Source organism: Hylobates moloch, unplaced genomic scaffold (genome assembly GCF_009828535.3).
Source record: "Hylobates moloch isolate HMO894 unplaced genomic scaffold, HMol_V3 SCAFFOLD_9, whole genome shotgun sequence".
Classification (NCBI taxonomy): domain Eukaryota; kingdom Metazoa; phylum Chordata; class Mammalia; order Primates; family Hylobatidae; genus Hylobates; species Hylobates moloch.
Genome location: NW_026652284.1, coordinates 54,697,752 through 54,723,658, shown reverse-complemented (window position 1 = coordinate 54,723,658; position 25,907 = coordinate 54,697,752). Strand labels below are relative to the sequence as shown.

At 41.9% G+C, this 25,907-nt stretch overlaps 2 protein-coding genes across 7 annotated transcripts in view; one reads left to right on the top strand and one right to left on the bottom strand.

Moving 5' to 3' along the window:
• GDAP1 (ganglioside induced differentiation associated protein 1) overlaps positions 1-21,412 on the bottom strand; it is a 47,613-nt gene extending 26,201 nt beyond the window's left edge. The window contains exon 1 of one of the 3 annotated variants that reach the window (XM_058443767.1): positions 21,394-21,412. The gene's annotated coding sequence lies outside the window, so the exon portion shown is untranslated. Of the gene's footprint in view, positions 1-20,452; positions 20,472-21,109; positions 21,182-21,393 lie in introns of those variants that run through there. The other 2 variants (XM_032759879.2, XM_058443768.1) reach the window with 2 other exon arrangements.
• The window catches only part of JPH1 (junctophilin 1), an 86,375-nt gene continuing 81,285 nt past the window's right edge, over positions 20,818-25,907 (top strand). For 2 of the 4 annotated variants that reach the window (XM_032759869.1, XM_032759868.1), the window contains exon 1: positions 20,818-21,446. In XM_032759869.1, coding sequence (XP_032615760.1) covers positions 21,068-21,446 — 379 coding nt within the window. In that variant the 5' untranslated portion in view covers positions 20,818-21,067. The remainder of the gene's footprint in view (positions 21,447-25,907) is intronic. The other 2 variants (XM_032759870.2, XM_058443765.1) reach the window with 1 other exon arrangement.

Below are 25,907 nucleotides of genomic sequence, written 5' to 3'. Positions count from 1 at the left end.
ACGGCTTCCTCATCTATAATCCAGGTAAAGTAATTACACCAACTTTATTGGGATATTTTGAGGATCCATTGTGATTTTTAACATGTTAACTATTTAACACAATTTTAGCACATGGCACATAAGAAGTATAATAGATAATAATGATAGAATGGTAAAAATAACTGATTTTTTTAATACTCTGGGTAAATGTCAGCTAATAATATGTTCTCCAGTGTATCCTGCTAGATTGGCTGCACTTTGTAACTTCATTTTTGGCAACTCTCTCTAATGGTTTACAATGAATTTTAGGTATTTGTACTTCAAAAATTCATGTTAAATAATCACTACTAGCTGGAAATTACAGTTGATAAAAGAAAGAAATAACAAATAATAAAAATTCTTAAATACTACTAATATTTCCACAGATTCTTTTCTTGACTTCATGCTATGCCTGTTGAAAATCATTAAAAGAGCATCTCAATGGTTATATTAATATTCTGCAAAAATCACTTATAGTATGATGGTAAGAAAAATCTAGGAGAAAAAAGGAGGCACTTCCCACTGTCATCTAATATTTGAATAAAACTAATAATATCACAAACATTTGTCTTATTAAGAATAATTGAGATATTTTTATAAATGCAACTATAAAAGCCTGTAGGATATGTTAGACACAATCTTAGAAACGCACACCGCACAGAGGATGCTTAATGCTTAGGTTTGAAATTGCAGCTTTTAATTAGTTATATTTCCTAAAGTTAAGTGCTTTCTTACTAATTTAAAATGTGTTTGTGTACATTTTAACTATCCTCTCAGTGGAGAGTGCCTTTTTCTTGCTATTTCCCAATAAATGATTCAAGTAGTCTTCCTGGACATCTTATTTTATCATTCTCTTTTCATATTTAAAGGAATCTTTCCAGAGACTTAAGATCATTTGGAATATAGCTTTGTCATTCAAATTAGAGTATTTAAGAATACACTGGAATTTATTTTTCAAATGTCCTTGCTGTTGTGTTCTTTTCGTCACTAAATAATACATAGAAAAGTTAATTTATGTCTGCATTGTCTCTGGCTACGTGAGAAACATGGCATAAAAACTCAGAGACATAAGCTTTAAAGAAAGAAAATGCTAATGTTGCAAAGGTTTCTCTAAGTAAGATTTCGCTTTGTAACTGTATAAATAGGGCAAGTTAAAGTTCTGGGCAGCAGCAGACAATGAGCAGCAATAATCATTTATGTTCCTTTGGCACCAGCTTCAACACACTGGCATGATTTTTTTTTTCTTAACCACCCGTTACCAAGGACAGTGACAGCACAAATATGAGAATGATTACAGTACTATAAAAACATATTTCACTTACCTTGTTTGTCTTAATAAGATCCTAAAGAAGCATAAGATAACAGTGACAATAAAATATAGTACTGAATTTTACAGAGACACCAAAGTGTAAAACAACATTGGCTTTCACTTCTTAAGTACTATATTTTTCAAATAAAAGTAATATTGCAGTCCATAGAGAAAAGATCAATTTAAATCCTCAGTATGTAATTGAAACAAATGAAAGCACGGAGTTGAGTCTGTGATTACTAAAGTTCCATGAGAGAAAAGGGTGATGTGGCCAAAGTGAACCTGCTTCCAGGGACTCCCTGCGGGGACAGGTTGGAAAAGTCGGTGAACCGCAAAGATCACAGAGAGGAAAAGCTTCGCTTTATGCAACTGCATCATTTTAGAGCAGGGATGTTTAACAGAAAAAGGGAAATTGGTCAAATTCAGGTGATGCTTTGGTTTCCAAAGCACATATGAAGAATCAGCTACGTATGCTAGTTTGAAAACTATTCAGCCTAAGAGACTCCTGCTGTATGCAAGTTACGACAATGCATAAGCCCCATCCTGCCAGTTTCAAGTGGCAAAAGAAGATGGTAAAACCACAACTCCCCAGAGATATGGACATTTAATATATGAAATTGGAATATATACGAAAATAGAGAGATGAATTTGCGGCATCTAGAGCCTTAATGGCTAGAACCCACTGGCTTGGTCTGGAAGGGAAGCCTTGACGAGTTTTGAAGTAAGCGAGATGTTCCTTCCTGTTAGACTTCCCAGAGCAAAGGTGCTGATTCTGTGCTGAAATCTGATGGGCCCTCTTTAAATAACTGATGACCAATGAGAGCCCTCTTTTTTACCTTCCTGATTACGCTTGGGCCTTGATGGCTGTGGCAGCTGCAGACAACAGCAAGTTCTCAGGCAGACATGCAGGGAAGTTCTCAGCTCCGCTCTCAAGAGCCCTGAGCCAGCTGTCCTGAAAGCTGATTTAGAATGTCCTCCCCTGTGGCCAAGAGGGTGCCAAGCCCCTTCTAGCTCTGAGTTGGGGTCTAGACCCTATGCCCTGTTTCTTTCTGTGCTAAGTCACAGCTCTGAAATCAGCACCAACTTTTGTACACGTTCCTTCCAAAGCCCTGAGCCACCCCCTTGTAGCAGTGGGCCTGCTGGGTGCCGTAAATGTGATCCTGTCTGTCGTTTTAGCCTCAGCAGAAGAGCGACATGACCATATTTATTGCTGTTGCTATTCTGGGGGGTGGATGACGTTTTTCTCCCCTTGTGGCTGAGCCCTGCCCGTTCATCTTTCACCACTCCCTCCAAGTCTACAAGACTAAAACCAGTGATACAAATAGATTCTATCAGGAGGAAAGTTAAAATGAGAAGTTCTTAGGCATTTCCAAATCTATCTGCTGCATGTCATCAAAAGCTTCAAAATCTGTTGACCTACATTTTAAACGTGTACTGTTAGCATCCCACTAGTACCATAAACAGCTATTGGTGGTAACCTTGTTAAGGAAAGAAAAGATGGATAAAGGGTAGGGGGGAGTGGGGGGTGAAAAAAACAGCTTGACTGATAAGCACAGCTTAGAAATTTGGCAAACATTGGCCTTTTCACTGCTGAGTGTTGGGAGTGTCCAAGTGTTGCCAGAACACTTGAAGATTTTCTACTTGCCTGTGTGTGAGCTCAGTCTCTCCACTCTTCCTAAGACACTCCTCTTTTGTGACGTGAAAGAAACTAAATGACAAGCCACCAAAACTCCAATTAAGGATAAAATGATACAAGGCACAGGTGACGCTCCTGGGAAGTAACTATATACAGGTTTTCTAAATGAAGGACTTAGATACATAAATAACCAATTACAACATGCATTACATGATGCACCAAAAGAGAGGGATTCTTCCTGCCTTTCGGGGTTGTAAAAAGGAAAGAAAGAAAGAAAAACAACAAATGAGACTGATTTTGACTCCCTCCGTGTTTGTATGCACCTAGTTCATCATATGCATGTGTCAAAAATGACTGTTCAGATTCTTTGTACTCTTCTGCAAATTTGGTTTAAAATATACACAGAAGCAGAAAAGTATAGAGGAGGCTGCAGGTTGCAGAGGTGATGAGCATGGGCTGTGGGTGTAGAGCCCTGCTTGGCCACAGCCCAGGTGTGGAAGTACTTGAAGACTCCATTTCTTCTGTAAAATTAAGGTCATAAGAGTAGCCACCTTCTAGGCTTGTTGTTCAGAATTAAATGAGAGAAATCCCTGAAAAAGCAGTTAGAAAAATCAAAAGGCTGAGAACAAGAGCCTTGTTTGCATTTTAGTGCAGGGACATTTAACCTCGCTCTAGCAAGTTTCCTTCGGATCCATTGTAGTTCATGTTCAACCTGTCTGTTCAGTCTTAAAATGACAATACACAGGAGTTGTGCTCCAGATTCCGATGTTTCTGGCTGTCTGCCGGGGAAATACCTTTTCAACATTCAGGGTATTATTTAAAGTGCACTATCAGCTGAAGGCTCAGCTAATTTTCTGAGACTGAGAAGTCCATAAACTATAGAATTATTTAAATAATAGCCTTAGAACAGGACCTGGTTCTCAGTGCCAAGAAAGTGATACATATATGTAAATATATATATAATCTTACAATAAATAAATATATATATCACATATATGGCTTTTCTGCACTGATGTGTTTTTTACTTTCTTCCCTCTTTTCAGTTGCATATTTCTGCACAATTACATCACAGATGTGTACAAATGAAGCCATCTTATTTCTCTAGGACCAAAATTAGTAATTCTAAAGATTCATTTCTACTAATGGTGGAAAAACTCTTCATTTTGTCCCTTTCAGGGAAACTTGGCTACCTCTAGTATAATATAATCCTTTTTCGGGTAAATATTCAGTCACCCTTCTCTGTCCCTCTGGTGATGGGAGGAAGGGTGGAGAACGGATCTAGTTTTCGGGTGGCTTGGTATCCTCTTGCCTCAAGGGAGGGGCATCTGGTTTAAGAAACATCCCCTTGTCCTCACTGGCCTACCTTGAAGTGTCTTTTCCACCATCTTTGGCACTTGACCTCCGGCCTTGCTGCATCTGCTGAAAGATTCACATCTGAGGTCACTCATGGTCAAGCCTCCTAGCACAGTCAGCGTGTGGGTGGCCACTCCTCCTCCCTAAGGCTGACTCAACCTTGGCTCTAACTGATCCTGTGAAATACAGCCATGTCTTCCATCCAGCCTGTCCCTTTGTGATGCACACCCAAAGCCTCACCTCTCACTACACCACAGCAACCCACCGGCAGCCCACCAGCTTGCAACTCTTACCTAGGTTAGGCCAGAAGAACTCATCTCCAGTTTCTTCCAAACTTCAATTCATGACCCAGAGGACCTACAGAGGCTTGTTGTAGCTACAGCGTCATAGGAAACAGACTTTGAGATTTGCTTACAGAGGTTTATTCTCAAGAGTTCTCCATACAACATCCATAGAAGTGAGGAGAGCTGGGTTGAGCAGAGAGAAGTTAGAGCTGCCACATAGTTGCAAAGAAGCTGACTGTAGAGGTAACTGGAGCTGGGACAGCTTTTGTGAGTTGTTCCAATTGAAACAAGGGAGCCAGACCTTTATTTCCCCAACAGTCTATCAGTTATTCGATGTGGGCTGCCCCCTGCGAGTTCGCACGGCCTCTCACTAGGAGGCCCTCTTTGGCTAAGGGCAATTCTGGGAGAAGGACTCAGTCACAGGCATCAGCTGCCAACACTCACATCAACTGAGCAACTGAATGCTGGATCCCAGAAGTGTGTCTGTGCAGCACTACAGGGTCCACTACAGGGCTATCTCAGGCTCTGCCTAAATACCCAAAACCAACCCCTCTATCCTACAGTGGCTGTCCTGAGTTGGTTCTGAATATTTGATGAGGCTGCTGCCACACCTTCTCCTAAGACATCTGGGAGGAAGTCTCATTTGAGACACTTGTGCCCTCAGATACTCAAATCTGGAAACTTCTATCCCCACTCCCTCTTGCAGACCTCTCCAAAGTGCTCTGATATCATGTCCTACATCCTCTCTCATCTATGTTTCACAGTCAAAATCCTGTATTCAATTCTCCAATTGATAACTTCTGGGAACCCCATAAATCATTTTTTCCTCCTTTCAACAAAACCTGAATCTTACAAATATTAGCCTTGATCTCTTGCATATCATTTCTTCTAAAGTTAAAATCCGTTTTCAAGTTGGAAGTTTCAAGTTTACACCCTTTGTAATTTGACCTTCTCCGCTCCTGAAGTAATGAACATTGTTGAATGATGAGAAGACTTGTGAAAACAGTGAAACTACCTTAAGCTGATATTTCATATATATTAACCTAATCAGCTTACAAATGGAGACTACACCACTTTCTGCCATGTCATGAAATGTACATTTCTTTTATTGGCTGCTCTTTGCATTTGGCAAGTTATACAAAGTGTTTGGAGCTCTCAGTTTTACAGGGCCTCTACTCAAACTTCCTTGCGAACTGTTCTTTATGTGCCTGAGAACAGGGCTCAGGTTTTCCAGGGCTCTTATATTTTCCTCCCACACCCCAATGGATCAGTTTGTGGACTTGACTTTGGAGCCTAGTTCTCTAAGCCTTTTTCAGCCACATGGCCAAGGAGGCAAAGACCTCTCAGTCGCCTTTTTCTAATTCTGTCTGTCCTGGATACCATAAGCAGGAATCGCAGGGATGTGTGATCTTGCTCAAGTTGGTCTCTCCTTAGTCTCAGATCTTAATGATCACTTGATCTTGACCATACCAAACCTTGGGTCTAATGATCCCTTTTTAGGATGTTAAAAGGTATAATTTATCCTGTCCCTATGGATCTATGTGAGAAGAAATCATTTCCTTTATTTTTGTCCTCTAGGAGTAATCCACTCTTAGGATTCCAAACAGAAGTCCACATACCCATGGGAATTCACCCATGTATCCTAAGGGGTCTGCTGATTCTCTCCGGATATTTCATCTCCATGGGCTGTTACTTGATTTCAGAGGCTGATTTTATGTTTATGTTTAGGCTGACTTTGGCACTAAGTCCTTCTACTTTAATTGCTTCTGACTAATGAGAAGAAAAGCAGACATAATTGATGCATCTCCACCGAGCAATAGGCAAATGGTATGCCAGCACACTGTACAAAGAAAGGCTTCCTACTAGATCACAAAGCAGAGTCCTGAACAGCATCTAGCAGGACACATGGGCTGAAAGTAGGAGTGTGGCTCCATGGGTAGTACCGTCACATTTAAAAATGAAAAACATCATCTGTCACACTAAATTCAGGTTGTTAACTTGAATATTATTTGTTTTCAATTATGTTAGCTTTATGTCGTAAATAAACTATAAGCATACGGAGGTGTAGCTTATATTTTATGTATCGAAGTACACATAAACAATGATTGTAAATTTAAATAAAAATAACAAAATTTAATCCACCATGGGAGAAAGGTCTGAACACATTTTTGTTTTCTCTCAAAAGTTATTCCTGGATTTCTCAAGTTTAAGAATAAACACTGTTCTATAGCAGAGGGGTCACATCTTGCTTCAGGATACATATCAGAACCAATAGGGAGGGGCTAGAATTAAACAACCTTTTTGTATTTTCTAATACTACACTTCTGCCTCTTTTGCTTTCTCTGCCCAACCTCAGCTATGGGAGGGGTGACTAAACAGTCATTGCTTCTTACTGAACTCTTAGAGTAAGATCACAAATAGGCCCTGGTCCCTGCCTTCCTCCCCATCATTTCTCACCAAGATCCTCTCCTTTGCTCAATGAGCCTTCTCAGTCCCTTCAATGTGCCATACTCATTGTGCCACACTCTTTTCATAATTATTTCCTCTTCTCCAGTTGATCTACTTACTTTTCTGGCTGTCTCCTACTCATCCTCCAGAGCTCGGCTTAAATGTCACTTTCTTAGAGAAGCATCTGAGCAATATCTATTGGAAGAATGGATGGGTGGGTGGGTGGATGGGTGGATGGATGGATGGATGGGTGGGTGGTGACCAGATAGAGGGATGGGTGTGTAGATGGGTGGATGGTGGATGGACAGATGATGGGTGGATGATGGATGAAGGATGAATAGGTGGGTAAATGGGGGAATGAATAGATGGTAGATGGATGGATGGATGGATGAATGAGTGGATAGATGGTGGGTGGATGAATGGGTGACTGGGTGGGTGGATGATGGGTGGGTGGATGGATGGATGAGTGATGGATGGATGGATGAGTGGGTAGGTGGATGGATGGATGGATGGATGACGTATGGATGAACGGGTGGATGGATGGTGGATAAATGGATAGACAGATGGATGGGTGGGTGAATGGATAGATTGTAGATGGATGGTTGGATGGATGGATGCATGGGTAGGCAGGTAGACAGATGAATAAATGGTGGATGAATGGACAAATGAATGGATGGATGGGTAGGTGGGTGCAGGGTTGGATGGGGAGGCCTTCCCTGATCTTACAATCTAACTGAAAGTATCCCTTGCTATTCTTTTTTATAGCACTACTTTTTCTTCTGTAGCACAACAATTGGCAATGATATATTGATTTAATATCTATCCTTTCAGTGGACTGTAAATTCCCTGAGGGCAGGGAGTTAACGACCTTATACCCATTACAAAGCACTCTATTTAGAAGGTACTTGCTACATATATATTGAGTAAATGAAAAAAGGAAATCTTGAAGATTATATTCACGTCACTGAAATAGCTGTAAAGAGTGGAAAAGACCTTTTCCAACATTTTAAATATTTTAATTAATGAATTATGTTAACATGGAACAATCTAAAAGAACAATACATTTTGAGAATAAGTAAACTGTAGCCTTTGAGAGGAAGAATCATAAACTGAAAGAGCATTTGAAGATGATCCTCCTCAGACATTAATCAGAGACAAAATATACACCATAGTCAGCATGAAAATGACCTCAAAAGCTGTATTTTTAAAGCAAAATTCCACTACTGCTTGGACAGAATAGTTCTTGGGATATATATGATTCAGCAGTCACCACATGCTTATAGTAGTAGAAAAGAAAAATTTGTTTTTTTTCATCCAACAATAAAGAGCATCTTGAAAAAAAATCTGAAAGAGGTGGTCCCAGGATCACTTGAACATAACTCTCTTCCTGTGTGCTCAACCCTGCACCCCCTCCTGCTCTTAACCCCCAGGAGTGGTAGACAGGAAATCCAGCTAATCCAGATGCTGATACTCAGAAGCAGGGACAGGCCAATGTGCCCAGTTGCCACAATGTCCAGCTAGTCCAGGGCCATATGAAACTCGCCAGCTCAATCAAGGGTTCCAGCCATTCTAAAGTGGCTGGAAACCACAAAGGGCTGGGGCACGGAGTACTTTGCTGTGTCATCGCCTAAGAGCAGAGCTCTTTGGGGCTTACTTAGCCCAGACACTGAGCCCCACTGCTTCTCCAAGGTGGATGAAAGAGACAGACTTCCCAAGACCAGTGATCCCTAGACAGCACCTCCTGAGTTCAGTCTCCAGATGCTGGGCAAGAGAAGAGAACTTACAAGTCCACCCACTGGTTTGGCCTAGTTATCAGAGTTTTGTTAATGTCTTGGTTTCAAGGCTACCTCATAATGGCTGGTTTTGTTTTGTAAATATCAACTATCCATTGTACACTTATCCTGAGAAGACATGCTATTATACAGTACCTTTGAATATTGCTTTTAAAATGACAAGGAGAAGGATATTCTTTATAACTATGAAAGCACTTTGAGAGATAATTCATATGAAAAAAATAAAGTCATGTTGGGATCACTAGTGTTAGACAACTTTGAACTTATTTGACTAGCTTAAAGAAACTAAGGTAGTCCACAGGAGACGATTACCCTATAGCAATGTTTCCCTGAAGAGCACTCAGTGTATTTCTTGAAAACACTGATTCCTGAACCTCAATGCCAAGCCCAAGGAATCAGAATTCCTTGGGTGTAACAGTTCAAGGTCTCCAAGAAGCAGATTCCAGGATAGAATTCATCTGATTCCTTGGGCTTGGCATTGGAGACCTGGGCATGTGTATACAGACAGTCCCCAACTCAGGATTTTTTTGACTTTATGATGGTGTGAAAGCAATAGGCATTCAACAGAAACCATACTTCAAGTACCAATACAGTCATTCTGGTTTTCACTTTCAATACAGTATTCAATAAATTACATGAGGTATTCAATACTTTATTATAAAACAGGCTTTGTGTTAGATGATTTTGTCCAACTGTAAGCTAATGTAAGTGTTCTGAGCCCTTTTAAGCAGGCAAGGCTCAGCTATGATATTCAGTAGGTTAGGTGTATTAAGTACACTTTTGCCTTACAATATTTTCAACTTATGATGGGTTTATCAGGACACAATCCCATAGTATGTCAAAGAGCATCTGTATTTAATAAGTTCCCCTCAGTGACTGTCAGCAGGGGAGTTTTGGAAATTGCCCTATGATAATGATTCTCCATCAGGTAAGTACATTAGGATTGCTAGGAAAGCTCTCAGAATATATGAGATGGGGCCACTCTGACATTTTGCTAGAGGAGAGCAGAACCTACACAAGCATATTTTGAAAATGCTCACCAAAGGATTCTTACCTTCGCTTTGATGAAGGTATCAGCTCTAAAGGAACATTTAGTATGGATCTGAGGTGTGGAAACAAGGCATGATTTAGCATAGGCTGTAACATCGAAGGAAATGATGGTGCATACTTCTTTCTAGAAATAGGAAAACTTTCAAACAACCAATATGGCAGGACTGACACAGCTGGAGGTTTCTAAATGTCCACTTCTGTCACAGACAGGCAGACAGTCTACGAATTATTCAATCACTTGGTGAGTCGGAAATCACTCATACCATCTGGATTACCCAGGCAGTCTTTTCCCATTTCAGGTGGTAAGTTTTGGAGGGTCCTAAAATTTATCAAGTCTATTTATTGCTCTACACAGGCTATTGCATCATCTGCCAAATGGCAGTTCTATTCAGTTACATATACAGAATGGAATTTTCAAATAACTAAAATAATAAAATGCTAAGATGCTGAAGACTGACATTTCAATTTAATTATTAATAAGTACTATAATTTCAAGTTTCAAATTGCTCTTCAGCAAAGCTTTCCTACTCTCACCCCCTTGATTTTTATTTGTATCTTTACAGGTTTTTATATATGTACAAATAGAGCAAACTATAGCATACTACATACATTGTTCAATATCTTGCTTTCTTTTCTATCTAATAGATCTTGGGGATTTTCCATATTAGTTCAAAGAAAGCTTCCCCATTCTTTTTTAAGAACCAGGAAATCTGATTTTAAACTCAGTTTAGTAAGTTGTGATTTAGACTTTCCATCTCTCTCTGACCAAGAACCACCTGTAAATGTAAGTGTGTATGTGTGCATGTGTGTGTTAGCTGTGTGTTCTTTAAAGACCACTGGGTGTAACAGTTCAAGGTCTCCAAGAAGCAGATTCCAAGATAGAATCAGACATATAAGAGATCTACCAGGGGAACACACATGCAGGATAAAGGCCACAGGAAGCAGGAGTAGGCGGGAAACCCATGAAAGGAAAGCAGGGAAGGAAGAATTGTGTAGAGAAGGCTCAGATTGCAATGTAGCCCTTAAAAGGTTTTAGCCAGGTCAGTGGGGAGCACAGGAAATCTCACCCATCAGAGGAGGTCTGTATTGAGAAGGAATGACCCAGTTCTTGAAATCCCACTGTGCTTGGTTATTGGCTGGAAACAACTTAGACAGAGTGTGGCCTCAGCATGAATGCTGTTGGAATTCAAAGGGGCAGCAGCTACAGGCTGTTCACCAACCTCTTCTCTCACAGCAAGTTCTCCTGAAGGAAGATCTGAGTGGTGCACATCTATGACCACCACAATCTCCCCTTGCACTGCAGAGATCATCTTCACATGTATCTGGGGGCAGTTCCTAGGGGCCTTTCTTCCTGAAGGGAAGCTCTGATGAGGGAAGTTAATGGGACAAATAGCAGTCCCTGTTTCTGAAGTTAGCCTTGTGGCTAAAAATGGTTCTCATCTTCTCCCTTTTCTTTACTTCATTCTCCTCACCATCAGCTATCACATAAGCAGGTTCTAGTGGCTTACCTAGTGGTATAACCTAATCCTTCATTTCTGGAAGGTCTGAACCCTTTGTAAGTCCTACCTTTCTCAGACCAGGGTTGCCACATGACTGCATCCATGGTTACAAGGGATCCCTAGAGTCCCAGGAAGCACCCAAATGGATCACCTGGGTCTGCACATTTTCTTTTCTGTCCCCGTTATATAAAAGCCTCCTTCTGCTCATCAAAATCAATCATTCCTGCCAACCTGGTGATTCCTCTTCTTACCTGCTGATCCCTGGGCACAATCCCTGGATCTGCCAGGCAGGAGCCATAGTTTGCAGCTCTGCCTTGTCCCCTGGCAAGAGTGCTTCCCCTCTGGGGACCCTGCAGAGTCCAGAGATGCAGCAATAGGAAAGACAGTGGATGTGACAGTAAGTGAGGTACTACTGCTTCTACCTCTTAGTTCCTAGGCTTCTATGTCCTCCCTATTAGAGACAGTGCCATAGAGAAATCTGATTCTGTGCATATACTACACCCCAAAAAATGCCACTCCATCTTTGCAGATTATTACCAGCAAACTAGAATTATAGCTGTGCCTTTAGGAGACCATTCCATTATTCTATGAGGTTAGCCCCTGAAATACTACAGAGGTAAGCAGTAATACAGTGTCTAAGACGAAGTGGACCCCACAATCAGGGCTCGTTCTGGCACCTCCTTCACTGTGAAGTGGGTCCCCTGGTTGGAGTTTATGTGTGAAATTCCATGCTTGTGAATCAGGTATTCTATAAGCCCCTGGACAGTGCTGGTACAGGCTGAGGCTCTGTGGGCAGGAAAGGTAAATCCATACCCAGAACGTCTATCCTGGCTCTTCTAGGCTGAAATGAGTCTAATATACTCAAATTACCACGAAGTAGGTGATTGATATTTGCAAGGAATACTCTCTGTTACTAACAGATCTGACTTGCAAAGTTAGGAGTAGTTAAACCGACCTCAGTAAGCAGCAGTCCTTGCTCTTGGGCCCAGGTACAACCTCCATCTCTGCCACTGAGGCAACTAAGCTCATGTGCCCCTTGCTCCAGATCTGGGATGTCTGTTGAGGAAGGCTGACATTAACTGGCTGAGTTCTGTCATCTACTTGGGTTTTCAGTGCCTCTTCCACTTTGTGTCCATTCCCATATGTTCATCCACATGTCTCTAACCTAGACCTCCATGTTTTCAGTCTTCCAGTCCTTCTCCGTCCAGCCTCTGAGCAGGCAAGGCTGTTAGCCACTGCTCAGAAATCTATATAAATATTCCCACCTGGGGCCACTTTCCCTTCCACACAAAATACATGACTGGTTCAACATTCACAGTTCTGCCCACTGGAAAGATTTTCCCTGTCTACAGATGTTCAAGACCACTCCTGTGTGTAGATGTAATGCAGCCTCCATCCATTTTCAGCTATATCCACATACTGAACTCATCCAACCATAAACCAAATACAGGTTTTTCCTCCCCCTTCAGCTAGTTATTTGAAACCCCAATCTGCTCAGAGAAGCAAACCAGTGGAACCCAGGTAGGGGACATGAGGGTCTGTCCCACTCAGCCCTCAAGAAACAGCAACCTGTTCTTGCAGCTTTTCATGCCCTCTGGTCCCACTCAGCTTGCTCCTGGAGATCCCGGTCCCAACTCACAGTAGATTGCTTCTGGGTCTGTCCAACTTTGTCTTGTCAGAGTCAAGACGACTCAAGCTCATAATGGGAAATTCTGAATGAACAGGCACTTTGTCCCATGGTCAAGCACTCCTTTACTACCAAGGCCAAGTAACTTTCAAATAAACTGTTTCTCAAAAGATGTAAGATTGCCTGTTGCAGATGATATAGATCCTTGCTTTAGATCCCTATAGACTTGCAACTGTGATTCTTCCACAGGGGCTTGCCATAATCTTCATATATCTTTTCTCACCACTGATACCTCCAACACCATAGGATCTGCCTGATCATATGGCCCAAGAGGCAGGGCTGCTTGCATCACCACCTGGGCCTCTGGCAAAACCCCTTCCTGCTCTGGGCCCTCTCAAAGCTGGTGGCCTCCCTTCTGTGTCACCTAGCACATAAGCTGAAGTAGTGTCTAAGTCGGTATGTGTTGCTTCCAGAACCAAAGAGTAGGCCTACCGGGTGTTCTGCTTCCTCTTTGCAGTAGAGGATGCAAGATGCATCAATTTACCCTTAACTTGGAGGGTTTGTCAGGGGCAGTGGCCTTGATGCAAAACCCATAGGAGATGTGAAGTTGTGGCAGCTGGAGTCTGTTTGCCAAGTACCCTCCAAACTGCAGGTTCTCTTGAAGGGAGATCTGAGCAGTGAACCTCCACGGCCACTCTTTGGGTGTTCTGATGTCTCTGTAAGCTTTAAAAAGTGCTTGCCACGTGAAAATGATGTAAAATGCAAGAGATGACAAAAATGCTAGAGTGTGATGAAGGAAAGGAAGAGGAATTTAAGATTTATTTGGAATGCAATCAGTATCTGAAGAATGGCCTACAAGGGCTTTGAGGTGTGCATGCTGAGCTGATATGCAGATTGGTACTGCAACGCTTGGCAAAGATACCACATCCCCTCTTGTCACTCAGTTAGAGGAAAGCCTCTTCTATTATTGGCTATTGTTTCAAATCCCATTCTCGAGCTCTTGGAACCATTCACTCCTCAATTATAATTTACATTTCTTTTACTGCCTAATAATTGATTTCCTTTTTCTTTCCTTCAGCTATGAGTCATTTAGTAGCTACTTACTCCTTTGCTTTCAATAATATTGTGTACCTCCCTTCTTTATGCAACTGCTTTATGAAAAGGTTATCTCATCAATTTTTACAACTTTTAACAACATCTCAATACTGACACTCTTCAAAATGCTTTTATATTCCCTTGCTATCTCCAAGTTGTGCACTCTCAAATACTGAGTTGCCTTTCAGCCATAGTTTCAGAACAAAGCATTGTGATTTTAAATGTAGGATGAGAGATGAACTCATCGCCATGTCTCCTCGGATGCCTGGGACTTCTTTTTCAGGAAGTCTCTTCTGTTCTTAAAATCACAGATTGAAAGAGAGACTTGAGGCCGGGTGCGGTGGCTCACGCCTGTAATCCCAGCACTTTAAGAGGCCGAGGTGGGCAGATCACGAGGTCAGGAGATCGAGACCATCCTGGCTAACACGGTGAAACCCCGTCTCTACTAAAAATACAAAAAAAAATTAGCTGGGCGCAGTGGCGGGCGCCTGTAGTCCCAGCTATTCAGGAGGCTGAGGCAGAAGAATGGCGTGAACCCGAGAGGCGGAGCTTGCAGTGAGCCGAGATCGCGCCCCTGCACTCTGGCCTGGGTGAAAGAGCAAGACTCCATCTCAAAAAAAAAAAAAAAAAGAGAGAGAGACTTGAAAGAGTGGTAAACCTTCATTCCCTTCATTCCTTCCCTTGGTAGGGTGCCTCTTAATTCAAGAAGATCATTGCATTATAAATATCTGGAAGGGTATGCCTTTAATATATCCATAAAGTTAAACAACATGCCAATGATTACTGAAAATTGTTTCAACCATAGCAACCCATTAAATCACTCTGTCCTCTGAATTCTTATGATACTTGGCACTTATTGGCTACTTGTAGTTATCTCCCTTGTATTTTTATTATTTTTCTTTTTCATCTCCTGTCTTTTTAGAGATATTCTATATCCTTAAGTGCAAAGGCTGAGCCTTACTTCTCTATGTCTCCATACCTAAGATAGTAATCATGTACACATATATAAGATGAACAAACATATGCACACATATACATACACACACGTATACATTTTGTGGTTTGGTTCAGGCACTACATCTCTAATACAGACCTGCAATCCACTCTGTCTTCAAGTTACCACTCTTTCAAGTCTCCCTTTCATCTGAGGTTACCTTTTTTATTGTTAGAACTTTCCTAAAACCCTCTGTGAGCCTCATCACTGGACATGGATGGTGTCCAGGTCTATGTGGAGCTTTCCCCATTAGAAAGAGGAGGCAGAGAGCCACAAGGGACACATCATGAGAAGAAACCAAAGCATTGCCCTTGAGAGTTAAATAGGCTCAGCTGGTGTTTTTAGATCAGAATTAGACTATTTCTAAATCAGACTCTTGGCTTCTAGGGCAGGATTGCCTAGTTATACAAGATAAGCCAACAAGTATCCAGCAATTATACAAAATTCTGGTACCATGAGGCTAATAGTTGGAAAACAACAGATAGCGTAAAGTTAAGGAGACTAGAAAGGGATAAGAAGAAGAAAAATACACAGAGAATGACACAGCTGAAGTGGTGGGAGACGAAGAGGGAGAGGAGAAGCATGAGATATGGGCATCATAGAAGCCAAGGAGATGAGTGCTCACAAGTATCATATTCACTGCTGCCGCTAGCAGGATAGCAACTGAAGAGATGCCATCATATCTGTCAAACAGAAGGTCCCTAATGGCTAGAAAAGCTTCACTAGACCGGTGAGAACAGAATCCAAATCAAGTAGTACGTAAATTGGAGGCAGGGACATAAAGACCAGAATACACTCTTTTAATATCTGCAGTTTAAAGAAAAGACATAGAGGACTTAAGGAGATGGTAGACCAGCAAATTAGGACTGTTTTAATACGGAAAACACAAGAGCTTGTTTGCTGGCTGAAAGAGAAGAAATTAAAACATATTTAAAAGACAGAAGGTTGGGAGGCCAAGATGCGTGGATTGCTTGAGGTCAGGAGTTTGAGATCAGCCTGGCCAACATGGTGAAACCCCGACTCTAGTAAAAATACAAAAATTAGGCAGTTGTGGTGGCACACACCTGTAGTTCCAGCTACTCAGGAGACTGAGGCAGGAGAATTGCTTGATCCCAGGAGGCAGAGGTTGTGGTGAGCCAAGACTGCACCACTCCACTCCAGCCTGGGCAACAGAGTGAGACTACATCTCAAAAGAGAGAGAGAGAGAGAAGGAACTGACCCAGAACTTGGGGAAGAAAAAGGCTATCTTTTCCTCTTGGAGGCAGGTGAATGGTAAGAGGAAGAAAATGGGAACCTATGTAAAGTTTCTGAAGAGGGGAAAGGTGCAAGTGTTCCTAGCTCCTTCTTCCTCTGTGAGACAGAAGACAGTGTCCTCTGCTCAGCAGGAGAAAGCTGCAATGGAGATGGGCTCCAGGACAGTGATAAATATTAGGAAGCCGCCTGGGAAAAGTTGTGCTATGTAGCATGGAGGACTTTGATGAGAACCAATGGTGTGTTCAGTGAGAGTGGCAATGAGAGAATGCTGTCAGAGTGGAATTGTAAAATCCCAGTTTGCAATTTTCAGCTGGACCTATACTCTCAAATTCCAGAGAGTTGGCCTTACTGGACCTTACTTGCTGGATCAAAGTAAGGTCCAGGCTATGTCCGAGGCCTGAGTGAATAATGCAAGTCTCAAAAGGGGGTGTTACTGAACAACGGCTGTCAGAGGAAGAAGAAAAATGGGCATTATTTACTTATCAACTTACTTATTTTTAATTTTTGACCTCTCTTACCTAATTGCCTACTGATCATCTCTGGGGTATACTTCTGGATCATTGTCTCCTAAATAAATATATCTTTCCCAGCCCCCGTAATTTACTCTCCTTCCTCCTTTAAAAAAAAAAAAAAAAATCTAGACAGCAACATTATCATTCACCCAGGCAGCTAATCTAAAAAAATAAGAAATAAAAGTCATCTTTACTGCACCTTTTTGTTCTCCGCCGAGCATTTGAAAGCTCTCAATGTGTTCTCATCCTCTCTCCAATCAAGGACAGGAATAAAGAACCTCCTCTAAAGTCACACAGACCTGGGTTTGAATCCCACCTCAACCATTTCTACCTTGAATAATTCTGTATATATGAATGTGCTAAACCTTATTTTCTCCTTCTGTAAAATGGTTGTATGACTAGTACAAATCATCTACAATTATGAGATTTAAATGAATTCATACCTGTAAAAAAAGCTTAGTATGGTATCTGTCATACAGTAGTTGCTATAAAAGATTTGAAGACCATTAATTTTGGAATTCTCTTCCTCTTCTGATTTCACACTGCCTGCAAAGTTTCTGACCATATTTCTTAATTGTTATATTTATCACAGGCAAATTTCTTGAATGTTTGTAAATTCTTTATTGCAAATATTCAAATTTTGATTATTCGATTGTATAAATCAAGATGGTAATACTTTTTGACTTACATATCAAGTGATTTTAATTGTATGTGTTTTTCTACACACTTTGAATCATGGTTTTTAGACAATAAACACCTGCAGATTAGTTTTTTGTCATTTGTAAATTTTTTATTAAAAACTCTCAATAATCAGTCGGTTTTTTTTTGTTTTCTGTTTTTTCTTTTAGAGATGGGGTCTTCCTATTTTGCCCAGGCTAGTCTCAAACTCTTGGGCTTAAATGATCCTCCCGCCTCAGCCTCCCAAAGTGCTGGGATTACAGGCATGAGCCACCTCGTCCAGCCAATAATTAATCTAATATGTAAATAAAATGAAGTCACCAATAAATTTTTAAATGCATCTTCATTTTTTAAAAGACATCATTAAATTCCAGCAAAACATCCTTACTAATATGTTGTTAACTGGTCATAGTCACACTCAAAATAGCTTACAATATGTTATAAAATTTTTTAGAATGGAAATATATAATAACTAGGTTTTTAACATGGAGGAAAACAAACTATAGGGCAGTTGCTGGCCCCTGGATTTTCATGGCCTCCCCCATTCCACCTGTCAAACCAACATTCACATTCTCTTCTTACTAATCCCTTCTTAAAGCTAAATTCAACTCCCCCTTATCCAGGGCAAAGGTTCAGAGGGAGAGGCAAAATAAGGACATTATTAACCCTGACTATTAAACCGCAACATTATTCCACTGTCTACTATCTGCTACGCCATCACTCTCAGCACCTCTTCCTCTTCCTAGTTTTCTCTCCCAGTCTTCTCCAACCATTACCATTGACCCTGAACATTTACACTAACACATACGTCTTCGTGACTGGGGAAACATTCCATTGTGATGGCAGCTGGTAAATGGAAGCATGGCCTATATGGTTATTTGCCAAAAATTGTTTAGTAATTTACCAAAAAAAACTCTTTCTTTCATAAAGAAAGTCAACATCAGAGCTAGACTAGGATTAAGATTAGTTAAAATTTAATCATACATATCTGGTGGTAAAGTCTCACTTTTAATTAAGGTTCTTTGCAAGGCATCTATTAGGGATAGCCACAGGAAAAGAGTAAGCAATAAATGGCCATGTCTTTTTTCCTCCCCAATTCTCCATATTCAATCCAGATGTGTGTGCACCTCCCACCACAAATGGACTAGATATCCATTACAGAAGCCAGAAACTTGGTTTGTGCTATATGTTCCAGAAAATCCCTCATTTGCATGACAACTAATTAGGAAGAGTAATAAAGAGATAAAGGTTTCCAAAATTTATCCCCTTAAAGAACATATATGTGTCCTAACACACTGGGTGGGTCCAAAAAAAAAAAGGCAAAGGGACAAAGACTACTCTGTGAAGAAATCTAGTTTAGAAAGAGACTCCCCCATTCAAAATATTGGCTTGAGCAACCACACTTTTTCTCATATCATACAGAACCTCAAAATATATGGGAATGCATCTTTCTGCATTAGCTCCTGATTCTGGTGTATCCCATAACAGGGAAATGGAATTACGGCTCAGCCGCAAAGCCCCGGCCCTCATCTTCCCAGCGGCCTAAATCAATCCCCAGTCCAGGACAAGATGCTTCGAGAGATGCATAATTATTTCAGGCCACTAGGGTAAGCACTATTCCTGGCAACTCTGCGGGCAGTGCCATGGATGAGGGCTTCTAATTCTCTTTGGTGATTTGGTTCTGCATAAACTGAGATTTTTCTTTCAGTCTTTCAGCCAGATAAGCAGGAAAGGTCGGCTCTCGTCCTGAGAGAGGCAATCAAGGCCAATTTCTGTTCCTTTTCTGTGCAGTTTAGTCTACTTTTTCCCAGGCTGTCTTCCTGACACCTGCCCTTATATCTATATCTGATTACCAAATACTTAGTGAGAGAACCTTTGGCAGCTTCTGATGCTCACATAGTCACCCAAAGGCCTCTCAGCCTAAGAAATAACAGGAATACACTTAAAATCAGTTCCCTTGAGAGGCCAGCCTAAGACCCTAGGCTGTGAACGTGGGAGAAGTTTCTCCCATGGGTATTTTGAGGGTGAAGTGAAGAATAATGCTTTCTCTCACCAGAGGCAATGCTGATCCAACTTGCCTATTACCAAATCTCTAATTTTTGGTTTGGCACTGCAGCCACAATATACTCAGTTATTACCAAATATAGAAAGAGAAAGGCAAATCTTGTCATTCGCATTCGGAAGATGGTGAAATCGAGGTTTAAAAGTTTAGAAGAGTTGCCTAAAGTGAATTTGACAAAGCAATGTTGTAGCTAGAAAGTAGATCAGCTGACATCTGTCCCTGGTTTTGTAGGTCACAGCTTCTTTGCAAGTTTAGAGCAGTGTTTTACTTACCATATTCCTCCTTGCAAACTTCTATTTACTTTCTTAAACAGTGGATACCAGTGGAGAGGTGTGCATTCCAGACACTTATACAATGTACACAGACCGAGCCGTCTACCTGTTGGGCACACAGCTCCAGGCTCAAGAATCTCTAAGGCTGTTAAGAAGCACAAACGAGGCACGAGAGGGAGCAGGCTCTAATGTAAAAGGAATATCCTGTACCACTGCAAAGGCCGATTAAAAACACCCTCTTCATCACAATTAATAAAAAACTAACCAATATATTCTGTGCTTTTTCAAACTGTACTGCTCACCCTCAGTCTCTTCATTAAATAAATGCAAACACATGTGCTTTGAAACGGGTAGGTGTAAAAGAACACTCTGCACAATTATATCTAGGCTGCCGATTTACATCACATGTATACATATATCTAGGAGATATTAATTCACGATGACAGCTGAGCATGACAAATGCAACAGTACACAAGTTGGAATGCTGAAAACAATGCAACTACAAACCTCATGCAGACAAACACGCATACAACGAGTTTTCCCTCAACACACACGTGGCCGCACTCACAGGAGCTTAACCACATTGAAAAATCCCAAACACAAACACCGGAGGCTCCGGCGCCCGCGAGCGGCCCCCACACAGGCAGCCGCGCCTTCATCTCCAGGCAGGGATTCTCGTGCGTCCCCGGGTACACTCGCCCTCCCACCGGCATCCCACTGCGCGAACACATGCGCGCCAGCCGGTCCCAGCGCGCGCCCGCCCGCCGAGGAAGCGGCGGCTCCCGGAGCTGGGGGCAGGGCCCGGTGGGGCGGGAGCGCCGCGGGGCCGGGCCTCGGCGCCCGGGGAGGGGACGAGGGGCGGGCGCGGGGCGGTGCCCGGCTCACGTGGGCGGGCGGGAGCAGCTGAAGGTCCGCTCGGGAGCCTGGGCTGTCCTCTCGCGCGCGGCGCTGGCCGGGGCGGCGGCGGCGGCGAAGGAGGAGGAGGAGGAAGGCGGCGGTGGCGGCGGCAAAAGAGGAGGGAGGACGGGGGCGGCGTCGGACTGGAGCCGAGCGGCGGCGCGAGCTGCCCAGGGCGCTGTCGTGAGCTCGCCCGCCGGGCCCCCACCCCCGAGCTACACCCTGCCGTGCCCAGCACTGCCCGCGTCCGTGCCCCTGCGGGGAGCGCGCCGGGGCTGCCCCCCGAATGACGGGCGGAAGGTTCGACTTCGACGATGGCGGCACCTACTGCGGCGGCTGGGAGGAGGGCAAGGCGCACGGGCATGGCATCTGCACGGGGCCCAAGGGCCAGGGCGAGTACTCGGGCTCCTGGTCGCACGGCTTCGAGGTGGTCGGAGGCTACACCTGGCCCAGCGGCAACACCTACCAGGGCTACTGGGCGCAGGGCAAGCGGCACGGGCTGGGGGTGGAGACGAAGGGCAAGTGGATGTACCGGGGGGAGTGGTCACATGGTTTCAAGGGGCGCTACGGGGTCCGGCAGAGCCTGTGCACCCCCGCTCGCTACGAGGGTACCTGGAGTAACGGGCTGCAAGACGGGTACGGCGTGGAGACCTACGGGGACGGAGGTGAGCGGCGTAACGGGCGGCTCGGCTGCTCCGCGAGCTGGTGCGGTGGGCTCTGCCCCAGCTGCGGGGAAGCGGGGAGGACGCCGGGCGCACGTGTCCGGAAACCCGCCAAAACACCTGGGGGCGCCTCCCACCTCCCCCCCGCCCGCGCCCGCCTTTCCCAGAGGGGGCGCTGGGGCCGGACGGGGGCGCGAGGGCTGGATCTGACCCCGTTCTTGGAGCGGGCCGTGTGTCCACACTCAGGGGAGCTAGGCGTGAATGTACCTGGCCGGCGCCAGCGCTGCGCTACCACCGGGAGGGAGCGCCGCCCGGGAGGGTTGGGCTGGAGAGAGGACGCTGTCACTTGAGCCCGTCACATTACGTTCCTGATCCCTCCCTCTCCCGGCCGGGTTTGAAATCGCCACTCCCGTGGAGTTAGAGCGAACGCCCTGAGCGGGTGAGGCTGGCGGTCCGTGCTGACCGCTCCCCGGATTGGTTTCACGTGGAGTCATATTTCGCTTCGGGTCCTCTAGTAGCCTAAAGATAGAAGCCAGAACCCCGTAACTAGGATGTTGGGGAATTGTACCTTATTTGGGGGTGCATTTGGAAACGTCCTAGTTATGGGAGTAGAAAGGCCACCTGATGCAGGTGGAGTTCAGAGTGTGTGAGTTCCTAGTTTTCATTCCGTTTCTTAAAGTATTGGTCTTAAAAGAGTAGCAGTCTTTGCTGACCTGGAGATCTTGGACAAATTACTAGGAAGATATTTTACAAATGGGTAATGAAGTCTACATTTTAAAAAATATAATTGGCAGGTGTGTTCCTATAGCTGCTAAGTTAGCAGCTACTACTCCTGAGAATGGCAATACTGAAACAATAATTTGCGTTATGTGTGACCTAAGCAGTATTCCTGGCTGTGAACAAAGATCACCTTACTTTAATATTTAACAATATTTGCCAAAGAGATTGTGTATATATGCCAGGACAGAAGGTCCTCTTTTATTAGGAAAACTATACATTATTGAAACAGGTGTCAAAACCTGATGAATTTCCTTGTGTAATACGCTGAGAAAGATATTCATGAATAGCTTGTGCTTTAGCAAAGTGCATTTCCTGATAAACATAATCATATTTGGTTGAAAAGGGTTGTAGGAGGCGACATCACTTTTTGTAATTAAGCAGCTCAGAGTTGGAGGATATTAAAGAGATGCAATTAAAAGTTTCTCCAGCCCACTGCAACCCCATTTATACCATTGCTTATATAAAAGCTTACACAATTTGTACACTTCACTTAGTCAGAACACTTGGGCCGTGTTTCAAATGCAAAATGGCAGAATGGTAGAACTTGCTAAAAAGGACATCTTTTCATCCTACAGTATAAATTAAGCATATGGTTCTCATGGATTAAACGAAAAAAGTTCTCTAATACTTTTATGTGGGACTGAGTCCCGAGTTTCACAGTAGTTAATTGGGACCCTTAAATGTTCTGAATGGGCATAAAGTACCTGGTTGACAGCGCTAAAAATATGTCAGTTTGTGACTGGATTTTGTTGGAGGCCCCAGCTCTACTATGTAACTAAATTCCATGCTCAAAAGTAGAAGGCAAAATTTATTTTTTTAAATGTGTGCCTTATTTTATAATCTTTTAAGAAGGCCAGGGATGGTTCTCTTCAGTTTTGGAAGGTTAAAAATAGTCTCCTTTTAAAGATACTATTCATTAAACACACTCTCTTGGTTTAGAGTATTCATTATACCTAGTAATCAAAATATATATAGCACAGTAGAGGCTGTCTGTGTACACGTCGTAGAAGCCCAAATAAGTCTCCAGAATGATTTTATGAATAATCTGCCTTCAGTTTTAAAATAAACTTAAAAAAAAAAACTTAAAACTTGGCATCATCCTGGGTGGTACTGTGGTTTTCTTCTTCTACCAAAAAAAAAAAAAAATCTAATATGCTACAGTTAGGGAGAAAAACCTTAAAAATCATTACTGAATGTCTACTCTATGCTAATAGATTTTCTGCTGTCTCATATGTAACTTTATTTCATTAGAAAGTTCTCAATCATAAAAAGGGAGTCTAAAGCAAGTGTATTGCTATAACTTATTTCATACAAAGGTTTTGGCCAAAATAGGAATATCACTAAAAAATTAGCTTGTTTTCTGCTGTTCTCACTAAGGAGTTAGCTTGTTTTTGTTTGCACTCTCCCCATCGCCACATGTCCATCCCTGTACACCCTGTGTCAGATTCAGGGAAAATCTGATTCCGAGTTTTTTTGTGGTGACATTAAACTGGAGGAGGAAGGAAGCAGTAATTCCATGTGAGAAGTATCACTTACTTTATTAGTGATTTGTGTATGACGTGTTGCTGAAATAGAAACCCCCTGAATATTAGCAATAAGTTAGTATCATACTCATGAAATCCAAGTCTAGGTGCCCAGAATTTTTTGTGCTAATTCTGATCTGTACTTTCTTTTTCACTTGTCATAAAACTATTGAAAATATCTGGGAAAACACAACGTTTTGTTAACTAGATGCATACTTGCACATACCCGTTCAGAGCATATAAACTGAAGTCTGGCATAGTGCAGTGCAAATTTGACTGAAACTCCTAAACTGGATGCCTTCTACTACAAGATTTTGTAGTTAAAATGACTAAATCTAAAAAATTAGCTCCCAAACGAACACAGTTTAAAACTGGTAAAAGTAATTTTTATACTTGTGAAATATGCATCTACATTTTAGGAATCAAGAGGAACTAATTAGAACTTTATTTGAGCAGCAGGGAGAAGTTGGAACCCACCTGCTTCATAAAGAAATAGGCCCTTTTTTATTCTAGGTTCATTGACTAAACTAAACCTATTTTAAATTTCAGATGAACTGCTAACAGTTTGACTGTAAATTGGTTTCTAGCAATTCTGTGGAGGAATTCTTTCATATACTGTGATTTAACAAAATAGGAGAGGAATGTGGCCAATGCTCTTGTCCCCCCTTCCCTATTTGACAGTTAAGCAGAGACTTAAACTTTCTAATTATTGCTGTTGCCTTAAACAGCTTGGATTTTCAAACCATACTTTTTTGGAAATTATAAATACTGTACTGGTCTTATTTTTGGAGATAACAGTTTAAGGAAACTAGCTGTTAATTTTCCGTCAGTGTTTAACATTTACCAAGATGGTATGGTTGTGTTTTAAAAGTGCAGATACTTATTGATATCAAACAGCATCTCTGCAAATTGTTCTAGCAAAATTAACTTGTCACTACAGACAAAAGTTAGGAGGATATGATTATAGCATTCTTTTAACCAACAAAATATTAAAAATAAGGTGGTTTATTTTAGTATCTTCAAGCCAGATTGTGAAACTTTCATCCTAGAATTTAAATTTTACCTGTATAGGCAAAGGAAAAGTCAAAGTCAAAATTTCCTAATAATTCCATTCCCGTTCCTGTTAAGATGGCGGTATTTGGAGATGGCCAGTATTCAATAGGAAGCTTCTTAGCCTGAAATGTTTTACGTGACTATCTTATCCTCTTGGGTTAATCTTTCAGAGAAAACTATGGGCCACCCACCTCCTCAGAAGTTCATAGACGTCAGGTTAAGACTTCACATCTACCCAGAATATGACATTTAGAGTACCAGACCCACTTTGTATTTCATTGCATATGTTCACATATGCCAGAATGAACAAAAGGAGAAGGTAGTCTTGAAATTGGTCAAAACTGTTGACTTGGGAGTCATTATGGTTTTAACTTTTAAGTGCAATGAAATAACCAGCCATTGTTAACACAGTTATATAAAACCACTAGCATTTTTGCTCAGTGTTTTAAAAATGAATATGTGCCATGCAATGGAAATCTGTGCATGGCAATATAAAATGCAAAGTGACTGCAGGGTAGATCTATATAATCAGAAATGGAAAGAGGTCAAGACAGACTAATCATTATTTGTTTCCTATGACATTGTGAATTGTTATGAATAACACAGAAGTAATTACATTTTAAATTTTCCAGATAGCTTCTTTTGAGGGATACTGTAAATTAAAATTTACCTTTAATTAAAGGAAATTGATTTTGAAAAGAAACTTCTAAATTCCCTAATTTAACATTCATTTCCTCCTAAGATTATTTTAAAACCTGTACCAGGTTATTTTTTAATGTCTTTGCTTATTTATTTAGTAGCAAAAAATTCACTACAAATGCTTTAGATGACAGACTATCATGAAAAAGCATAATATTTGTTGACAGAGTCATGTGGTATCAACAACATTTTAATAGATAGTGTCAAATATACCTTTCCTCTGATATGAAGTCCAAAATGGTAACAGTAGAAGATTTCATCTGGCCTTACATCAGTTTCTCCAAGAGTAAAGGGTATACATTTTAGCCACCATAGCTTTTTACCGTCAACATAGTCATCAAACACCCTCCGTCCACAAATACAGACCAGAGGACACATGAGAATTTTGTATTCTCATATGAAGTAATTC